This window comes from Phycodurus eques, chromosome 6 (genome assembly GCF_024500275.1).
Source record: "Phycodurus eques isolate BA_2022a chromosome 6, UOR_Pequ_1.1, whole genome shotgun sequence".
NCBI lineage: Eukaryota > Metazoa > Chordata > Actinopteri > Syngnathiformes > Syngnathidae > Phycodurus > Phycodurus eques.
This window is the reverse complement of record NC_084530.1, coordinates 26,134,561-26,144,966: the sequence shown is the minus strand read 5'-3', so window position 1 is coordinate 26,144,966 and position 10,406 is coordinate 26,134,561. Positions and strand designations below refer to the sequence as shown.

General features: G+C 42.6%; 1 protein-coding gene across 1 annotated transcript; it reads right to left on the bottom strand.

Annotated features, from left to right (window-relative positions):
- Positions 1-883: 883 nt before the first annotated feature.
- Positions 884-10,394, bottom strand: eif3ba (eukaryotic translation initiation factor 3, subunit Ba). The gene is given in 20 exon segments (XM_061678924.1): positions 884-1,344; positions 2,488-2,600; positions 2,700-2,808; positions 2,931-3,008; positions 5,061-5,186; positions 5,344-5,482; positions 5,845-5,923; positions 6,015-6,137; positions 6,211-6,283; positions 6,373-6,583; positions 6,668-6,714; positions 6,793-6,859; positions 6,949-7,028; positions 7,030-7,081; positions 7,478-7,635; positions 7,723-7,851; positions 7,964-8,021; positions 8,099-8,218; positions 8,293-8,485; positions 10,166-10,394. Coding segments are annotated over 19 exon segments (2,043 nt in total). The 5' UTR covers positions 10,266-10,394; the 3' UTR covers positions 884-1,344; positions 2,488-2,499.
- Positions 10,395-10,406: the final 12 nt, after the last annotated feature.

The window sequence follows — 10,406 nt, the reverse complement described above, 5'->3', positions numbered from 1 at the left end:
TCGCATCACCAATAAAACAGAATGAGACAAACTTGGGTGGTAACCACAATGATGGTTGGGGCCAGACTCATTCGCAGCAGTGCCCCAGGGCTCGCATACACAAAACATATTAATAAAAAAAAGTTACAAATAAAAATAAAAAGTGGTACAAATTCATTAAATCTGTTAGGTGGTTTAAACTGTACATGCGAGACATACAGCAGGTTGGTGGAGCAAACTCTGATCAAGACAAAATTAGGTTAAAGAAAAATAGCTGAGGTACGACACAAATGTACTATGACCGTTATTCACATCACAGTAATTATATAGCTAATCAATTATCCTTGTCTGTTTCCATTTTCCATAAAGTATCATTGTTTTTATTTTGTTATTTTAAACTGCAAACCTTTGTATTACAGTGCATCCAAAGATCACTAAATTTACATCCAGTGGCAGAAATTGGCATGTGCGAAATGTGCAACCAGACATTTTTAAAACACTGATCATTGTACTGGTATGTGTGCAAATGTTTGGCCACTTACAGGCAGCAAAGGTACTTCATGGTGACATTTTATCAGGATCTCAAAATGTGAACATTACATCAAGAAATCACAATGATTTTTATTATACAGATTCAGTAAAAAATAGATAATCTGAAGTGTTTAATGAATTGCTAGTTTTACTTTTTTAATTAATGAACATTTTCATTGTATTATTTTGAGACGCACTTGTATGCTCACCACACCAGTATACCTGAAAAGACGATCCGTGATGCACATGATAAATGTGGTCCCCTCCAAATGTCATAAAAATAGAAAATGCTAATCTGGCACAGGTTTAAAATAAATAAAAAAATAATAAAAAATAAAAATAAAAATAAAAAATGAATCGAAGCAAACTCGTATCACGTCCGACTGTTTATTTAAAGTTATTCCCGCTGCGCACCCCCTCCCTGTGTGAAAGGCTAGTCTGAAAGGAGGAGGATACAGGCCATTATAGCGCCACATCAGCACATTCACAAACAAGGCTACACGTTTAGCACCTCCACACCCCGCTGCTATGGCACTCGGCGCTACACGCCAAAAACACACCAGCATGATGAGAGAGGCCACTTCGGGAACCACTCCCGACTCCAATTAAACAACACGGGGTGCTATTAGTAAATATCAAGTTCCACAGGGGTAAGAAAACCGGGACGAGTGATGAGTCCCTCAATGTGGCCGTTGATCCGCCGGGCGTGCTCTGATGATGTCACTAGGGGTGAATGTTGAGGCTCGGGACGAGGAACCCCAAAATTCACTGCGTGGTCGTCGTCCTTCTCCAGTCAATGATATTGCTTCGCTCTTCCACACAAAAACGGATGGTCTGAGAGAGAGAAGATGGAGGATCAGTGTGTATGGTACGGTATTTCAATTTAAAACCTCAGTATGATTTGCTGGCTAAGAGCAGGGATCACTACCAGTAAAGCTGGACATTCACTGACCTCTATATTAAGTACAGCTGCAAAACCAGAGGTGTATTAAAAATTCTACTTTTTGACACAGTCAAAGATGTATTACTGTGATTCACCTGACACGGGTTTTATCCGTTAAGTCTCGCTGTCTGCAGCCAGGTCACCACTGCAAATGAGAATCTGTTCTCAATAGCCTTATTTATCAAATAAATAAAAGACGGAACTCGTGCTAGGAAAGAATGAGTCGCCGATTCGGATCACTCGCGAGTTCGCTTGAACCCCCCCCCCCCCCCCCCCCCCCCAAAAAAACTGAATAATTTACACATTCAAATGAAAATTTATTTTGACAAGAGCTGCAATCCTACAAAGCTGCATCACTTCCAACGCCATTTTGACTTACTGCGCATGAGCAGTTGTACAACAGCCACTAGCTAGTACTACATAAGTAGCTATATGGATCACGCAGCCCCTGAAACAATCGCCGTGGAACGAAGCATTCAATGAGGGGGAACTACAGGAATGTTCATGACAGACTGCGACCGCAGATTAATTGAATAAAGTTATGGAAGATTCGTTCAACATTGTGGCAGATGATTGATGAGAGCTACCACTAACTAGGAGCTAAGATAACTAGTTGGCTTAGTAGACGCACATCTTGCCAGCCAGTGTGGAATTACTTAATTAAATAGTAGAGATGTCCACATACATTTTGGTGACGATTGATTGCTGTTTAGTAACATTAACTTTTTCTCTATAGTAAGCATAGGAGTCGCCAAGAGGTCAATGAACTCGAACATGTTCGATTTCACCGCCACTGCCTGATGACACGGCTAGTCTCCAGGAGACTCCAAGAGATGTAACAGAGACGTCTCTGCAACCAGCGGTGACTTGAGTCACCATCAGGTCGCCAAGTAGTCTGGTGAGATAGCGGTCTTAAATACAGAAGTCTCCACCACTTTTAGTCTAGCCGCTAACAGCGTGCACAATCCGTTAAAAGTGAGTGAATATGCAATTCAGCGCCCGCTATTTGGGATCTTAGTAAATCAACCCTTTACCTGCGTCGGGGACTAGAGCTCTCCGATGGGAATGATTTCTTCGTTGATAAAAAATTCAATGGTCTCCTCCTCCCAGTCGTCCACGTTGCTGTCCGGCTCATCAGTGTCCACTCCTGAAGAAACGTAAGAATACACCAGTCAGCATACTAATCGGAGCTGTTGAAGGGAACATTCAGGACATTTGAAAATATTGAATAGGTCAGTGGACGCACCTCCTCGGAGCTCCATGCGTGCTTCTTTCTGCTCCAGATAGGTCTGCAGCGCCTGGTCCCTGTAGAGACGGTACTCGTCTATCATGGCCCTGCGCTTGTCCACAAGTTCCTACTCAAACACACGAAGACATAAACTTTGATGAGTCACAAAGAAAAAAGGTCTGCAGAATAGTTGCCGCAGAAATACAAGAGAGTCGTTTTGGAGTATCGAGAGAGAAAACGAGATCTAACCTTTGAAGCCTTGGACTGGCTCAGACGATCCTTCTGCTCAAAGATCTTGGAGTATTTCTTCAGATCCTTCTTGATCATCTTTGAGAAACAACAAAGGAGATAATTTCTAATCGTCAAACAGCGCGGAAAGCCACGAGTGAGCCTGAAATCCGGAGCTCTCGGGCGGTGGTCAGAAAAGCTACCAAGTTTGTCACCACATGATCCCACAAGAAGCACATTTAAGTGGAAAAGCAAAATGGTAGATGAGCATGATTTGTTCCAATGGACACCTACACACAGACGCACGTTACGACAGTCCCCACATATGGCGTTTCAAGGTTACCAACGCATCGGTCGCCACGTGGCAAAAGAAGAGACGTTCAGTTTTTATTTGATTGCTGTTGATTTATATTTTTTGTAGGTTCTAATATTTTAATTCTACCACTAGTATGCATTTTCTGTATTTTTCTATTTTTTCAAACATTTTTGTAATGTCATATCTGTTTTACATCTAAAATAATATCTAATATAATTTGTCCTGATATTTGAATTTTAATAATAATAATAAGTTATTTCAAATATATTTTTCATACTTTATACTACTTTAGTCATCTTTGTATTTTTCTCAAATCGTGTAGTTTTCAAATATATTTGTCGACTGTTTTTCATCTTATATTTGGTATTTTCCCCAGTATTTGCACTACTTAATATTTTTCATATAGACTTTGTTTTCTAAATATTTGTGTATTTTTATCCAATTGTGTATTTTTTTAAAAATATTTTTACCACCAGGTTTGTAATTTGTCTAAAATTTGATTCTTGTCACACTTGGCATTTTTTTAATATTTGCCTTTTTCTTCTAATATTTTTAATCAAACATTTTGCGTAATTTAAACATGTTTTTCCCATTCTTGTATTTTTTCCAAATATTTGATATTTATTCCCTAATATATGCATATTTTCCATCCACAGATAGTTTGCGCAGTGGCATAACAATGCAATCGACCAGCACAAAGCAGTTACCATTCTACGTGCTTCCCCCCATTTTATTGCTTTATATTTATATTTTATCTAATATTTTGTATTATTTTCATGTTTCATATTTGTATTTTTTGTCTAATATTCTGTATTACAGTCATCAATTCAACGTGAGTGCAAAAGGTTGTTTGTTCATATGTGCCCTGCGATTGGCTGGCAACCAGTTCAGGGTGTACCCCGCCTCCTGCCCGAAGATAGCTGGGATAGGCTCCAGCACTCCTGCGACCCTTGTGAGGATAAGCGGCTCGGAAAATGGATGGATCAATTCAACACAAAAAAAAAACCATTGCCATTCTTTAGAGGAAACATCAAACTGTAGATTACTTTCAAAAGCCATCAAAATAGTTCTCACTCTGCCAATGCATTGTTTTAACTGCTGCCCTCTGGGAGGCAACACAGGTGCATCAGGGCAAGGACTGGCAAATATAGAAACCGTTTTTATCCAAAAGCAGTGACGTTTATCACTAACTAGCACTTTATTATTTTTTCCTTTCAATTACTGCATTGTTTTTATGTGGGGAGTGTGTTTTATTGGTGTTACTGTGTTTTTCAATGACTGATGTATGGATAAAGCACCTTACTACTATTTCATTGTATTTAATATAATGACAATGAAGGCATTCTGACTCCGATTCTAATTGGGTATTGATAAAAAAAAAAATAATAATAACATTTCTGGATTACATTTTTTTTGTGTAATATTTGGTATTTTTGCCCAATATTTGCATTTTTCTTCCAATATTTTGTATTTTTATTTAGAATACTTTTGAATATTTCCTAAAATATTTTATAATGTAGTACGTTTTGTATTTTTCCAAATATTTGCAGACCTTTCAATTACTGCCGTGCTTACTGTTTTTTTTTTTTTTTTTTTTTTAAACTGTTCGATATTTTAAGCCCTAGAATTGTTTATCATACAAATATTAACTATAATTATAACTTTACCACTGCGTTAGCATAGTTTAGTGATAGACAATGGAACGTTCCAACTTCGGTACATATTCGTGTTACGTTGCTGCCAAAAGAACACAATTCCATCATAAACCGACGACCCCGCTCTACTATTATGTAACATAAAATGTAGAAAAAACCTTTGGTTGGTAAAAATCATACCTTGATCTGGTCTGCACTGAGCAGACTAGGAGGTCGGGGTCTCCACAGCAGCTGGCAGAAGCGGTCCTTGATATTCTTCTGAAGAAGGCGACCCTGGAATGTCCACAGCCAATACGCATTGTCCACCTAAAAGATGGAAAAGAAAAAAAAGGAGGATGTGAAGACAAGAAATGCGGGCAGTTTCAACAATGCACTGATACATGAAGGATAAGGAAGGGGGGAGGGGGGGGGGGGGGGGGGGTTTCGACAGCGGACTGACCAGTAGCAGAAGGTGTCACGGTACCTTGTGGCTCCACCAGGAGACTGATGTGACCACGTAGCGCCCGGTGGGGTCCCACTCCACATCGGAGGCCATATAGTGCTCTGCCATGTTCATCAAGGTGCAGTCGGACGTGTCCACAAAGGCGAGCGCGCCGTTCATACTACACGGGGGGGAGAAATATTTATACACATGCGTGATGGTTATCAATAAAAAAATATCAAAAGTACTGTGGTGCATTGGTCCCCAACCACTGGGTCATTTAGTAGCGGGCCGCGCTCCCCTATCTTGTTTTTTATGAACAGTTAAGCCTAGTACCCTACTGCATTTTAATGTTGGTCATAACGGTGGTCTTTTGTATTTAATGAGGTGGTACTTGGTGTAAGAAGTAGTACAGTGAACCTCAGACAAGAAGTAGAAATCAGGGGCTATAGTGCTCCCAATTGAAGACTTACAAAAGTCATTTAGCTCGCCATCAGCGGCTTTTTTTTTTTTTAAAACAAACAAACCAGCTCAACAACTGACCTCCTGAGTCCAGCCAGAACCAAGAACTGTCCCTGTGGGCTCCAGAAGATGCTATTAGCCTGCTGCTTGTCAAACAATTCTGCAGAGGCCAAAAAGAGTCAGACTTATTGCCGGTTTGGAGGGTGCTTACATAATACATGCGCTGTCGCTGTACTGTGTGGTCAACATACTTATGAGATCGATCTTGCCATTGTTTTTGACGTGGTAGAAGGAGGCGTTGATCCTGGGGGACTCCCCATGCAGAACTGCGAACTTGCTGCCGTTGGGCTCCCACGCGAACGCAATGATGCTCTCTGTTAAGGAACCGGTATTTACGACATGCTTTCGTTTCTTGTTACATTGTGGACCTGCCCAGTGTACTCTTACCCTTCATCTCCACCACATCAACAGGAACTTGTTTCTCTCTCATGCGGAAGATTTCAAAGTTTGTGACCACGCCCTACATATGACAGAAATGTATCATTCAAAGGTCAACATTTACAATCACGTTCCCCCCCAACCCGTTTTCCTTCTTATTGTGGCACGTACTTGTGTCCCTTTGGGAGTCCTGTCTACTTTCACACACAGATAGTCGCCATTCCTCTGCCAGTGCAGCTTGCAGTCCACCACGTTGAAAAGGTTGCGCACGCGGATCTCCTGGCGGGAAGGCAGCTGCATCAGAGTCACCCTGGCCGGGATGTCCTTGTCCTCCGGCACCCAGAATGCAATGATGTTGTCGCCCGGAGACCACGAGAAGTCCCTGCGCGTGTAAATGTACAACATTGGAACACAAGACACTTGAAAAGAACCATGAAATCATTGAATGTGAATGAAAGACCACTACTTGATTCCGCTGATCTTAAGACTCTTCTTGTCGAGCAGGCCCATAGACTGAAACCAGCACAAGCAGAGTTTTAGAGTCACTAATTTAACACATTACCTGACTCAAACTCTATTCTATCTTCTTACTGGAGTCTCATAGATGCTCAGTGTGTCTTGTGTCATCCTGGCAAAGAACTTTCCATCGTGGCTCCATCTGAAAGCAAACAAGACATTTAAACTCTACAGAAGAAACATTCAAAAATTACAAATAAATGTAAGCGAATACGGAAGAAGAGTGCTCACTTGAATATGGGCCAGTGTGCTGCGCTCTCACAGTGGAAACCTCTCTTCTTCTGGCCGGTCAGAATGTCCCAGATGATGATAGGCCTGTGGGTCCTCTTTGGTGTCCATCAGCGGGCTGAAGGTCACGACGTACCTGCACAACGTCAGAAACACAAATAGTCAAAAGAACATGTTACCCCATGTTCAACACTACATCAGCCAGTGATGGCTTTATGCGCGCGCTGTTCATTTATTTGCAGTGTGGATGCAGATGGGCGAACATCATCTCTGGAGGCAGTCTCAGGAAGTCTCCAATTTCACAAAAACTTGCTAGATTTGTTGGTCGCCGTTACTATGGCGTTGGAAAATGGCTAGCAAAGCTATCCCAGGATGTCATGGCAACGTAAACGGTACTGCATTATTCTTTTTGTAGGTTGCCATGGTGTATACCTCCCCTGCATTCATACTAAACATTTTTCTAATATTTTGGCCTCCACCTGTAGCTAACTAACAGAGGACATTCTAGCCTCTGAGTAGCGCTATTGATTACCTCTCACAGGGCGAGAAGTCGATGAGGGACACCCCCTGATGGCTGAACCTCTGAATCTGCTTGAACTTCTCACCGCCCCACAAGGCGATGCCCCTTTGGTGGAAGGTGGCCAGGTAGGTGCCTTTGGGGGACCAGCGCACGTACGTCTCGGTCCAGCGCTGCATTCCAAACACAGAAAATAGTTACTGAAACCACGGTTGCAGTTTAAAAAAATCATTACAGTATACTATATCTAAATCACATACCGCTCTCTCTTCGGAGATGACCGGATCCTTGGCGTCGTTGGCGAAAATGGCGGTCCTCTCACCGGCTTCGTAGATCACACTGTACTGGTCCCGGCAGTCAGCGTCCTCGATCCAATGGCGCATGTTACCCTGAGTTAATGACAAAGAGTTAATGGGCAATGTAAACCTGCTGACATTCACATTTAAAAGGGAATTAAATCTTTAGTTTGACCCCACAGCAGTTATAATGCTCAACACTTACAAAGTCTTTGAAGGGCTGTTTCTCAGGAGTTTCCCACTCATCATTAATGTTCATGTACCTTTGAATAATAAAAAGATGTGATTAAATCTACTCAATATATCACATCTTCTGTTTTTGCTGGACTCGACTGCGTACTTGTCGAAGTCGGTGAAGAGATTGACCCTGAATGTATGCTGTTTGTCCAGTTTGTATCCATCTGCGTTTTTCACCGCCTCCAGGGCCTGGTTGGGCGAAGCGTACTCCAAAAAGATGTACCTGTATGAAAGAATGAGTCTGTAACACATCTCTTCTTTGGTCACAAAGCTGTAAGAGAAAAACAGTAGTCGCACCCTTTGGTGGTGCCATCGTTGTCTGGGTAGAACTCGGTGGTGATCTTTCCAAACTTGGAGAAGATCTTGTGGATGACGTTCTTGAGCTTTTCCAAACGCTCGGGGCCAACCTGCGGGACGTTGTCTACCACCACCACAGAGTCGATGCCGTCAGCCTCCTGGGGTTTCTCCCTCAGGATGTCACCCAGGAGCTCTGTGGGAGTGACAAGAAAGAGCCGGGTGACAATATGTTCAACATCTCACTGAGGTATTATCATACATCCATTTGAGTAATTACATTTCAGCCTACATTTACAATATGTTGAAAGTAACTGTGCAGAAAGGTATAATGGTACTATAGAACAGTAATTCGCAACTGCTGTGCCGCAGCAAATTATCAAATTGCACTTAATGGGTACAAAAACTATTTTTGTACTACAAGTAATGTATCTTTGTTCATCTATCTATGCCGGCTTCATGTAGTGATAGGCAGAACGAGTAAATGCTTTTCTACTACATGACATAAGGTACACTTAACCTGTGCATCCACCCGTTCCCATCCATCCATTTTCTTCTTCTCTACACTAGGGTCGCGGGCGTGCTGGAGTCTATCCCAGCTATCATCGGGCAGGAGGCGGGGTACACCCTGAACTGGTTGCCAGCCAATCGCAGGGCACATACAAACACAACCATTCGCACTCACAGTCACACCTACGGGCAATTTAGAGTTGTCAATTAACCTACCATGCATGTTTTGGGGATGTGGGAGGAAACCGGAGTTCCCGGAGAAAACCCACGCAGGCCACGGGGAGAAAATGCACATCCCACACAGGCGGGGCCGGGGATTGAACCCCAGTCCTCAGAACTGTGAGGCAGACGCTCTAACCAGTCGGGCCATCGTGCCGCCCCACCTGTTCCCATTCATAGAATATGTACAGTGAAGCACTATTCGCAGTCTGCCATTTAAGAATTCAAATATTCTCGGTTTTTTTCTGCAGCACCTATCCTCAGCTGTTCATTGAAAAAAAAAAAAATCACTTGTTTGCAATATTCGGCTGTTTCTGTTATGCTCTATAATGCCACAAGACGGCACCAAAACACTAGCTAATAGGAAAGTAGTAATCGGTGTTGTGCAAGTATGTTGATGTTGATACATAAGGCAAGTTTAGCCTGGGTTGTTAGCAAACAGTGTTCACCACATGTGTATGTGTTTTGCTCAGCTGGCTACAGAGGCTTCCTTGTTGCTCGACAATTGCTATTTTTGCGGGTTGCGAAGGGGGACATACACGCACAATTCCAAAGGTGACTTTGCTGCACTCAACAACTGCAAATAATGCTTTTTTTTTTTTTTTTTTTTGCGCTGCACACCGGTCTCAATCTAAACCAGATATATGAGAGGACCTAGAAGACACCTGACCTACCTTCTACAACTACATTATCATAATCATCATTTACAGTTAAATGCAGAAATGTATTGAATACATCTACGACTGAGTAAAACATGGAAGGACTGTGTGGGGTCTGCGAAAGATGTAACTGATGTAACTCATACTAGAAGGACACTAATAGCACAGCTATTACAAAGAAACCCTCGGTGTCGCATATTATAATATTTGTCTTTTCATAGATTTCATTTGACGAGATTAGCTGCCAAGTCAAACGGGAGGGACGATGGGAGAGGCTAAACGTGGCGCGCGTCCCGTTGCTTTATGTCGTTAGCATGCCACTCCTTCTACATAAAGAAGACAAGCAAAATGTTAAGCTTGAAGTAAATTCTCTGTAAAGTACTTTTCTAACCGAGATACTGTGGATGTATTGTGTTAAACGTCGGCTACTCCGTCTTACAGTGCGGCCAGTAGGCCGTAAAGCCGGGGACTTTCCTGCCTGCGCTCACCCTCGTCGTCGACGTCATCCTCGAAGTCCTCCGGGTCGCTAAAGGAGGGCTCCTCTTCCTCGTACTCGGGGTCGTCCACCATGTCCACCGTTTCTTGCATTTAAAACGTTGAGCGAGACCGGATTTCTCGTGACCGCGATATTATTGGAAAGAAAAACGGTCGAAAACGCTCTTCGACCGGCGCGACACCATGTGCGCTTCTGGGAAAATGGACGACGTGACGTAAAAAACTGCCACTGGA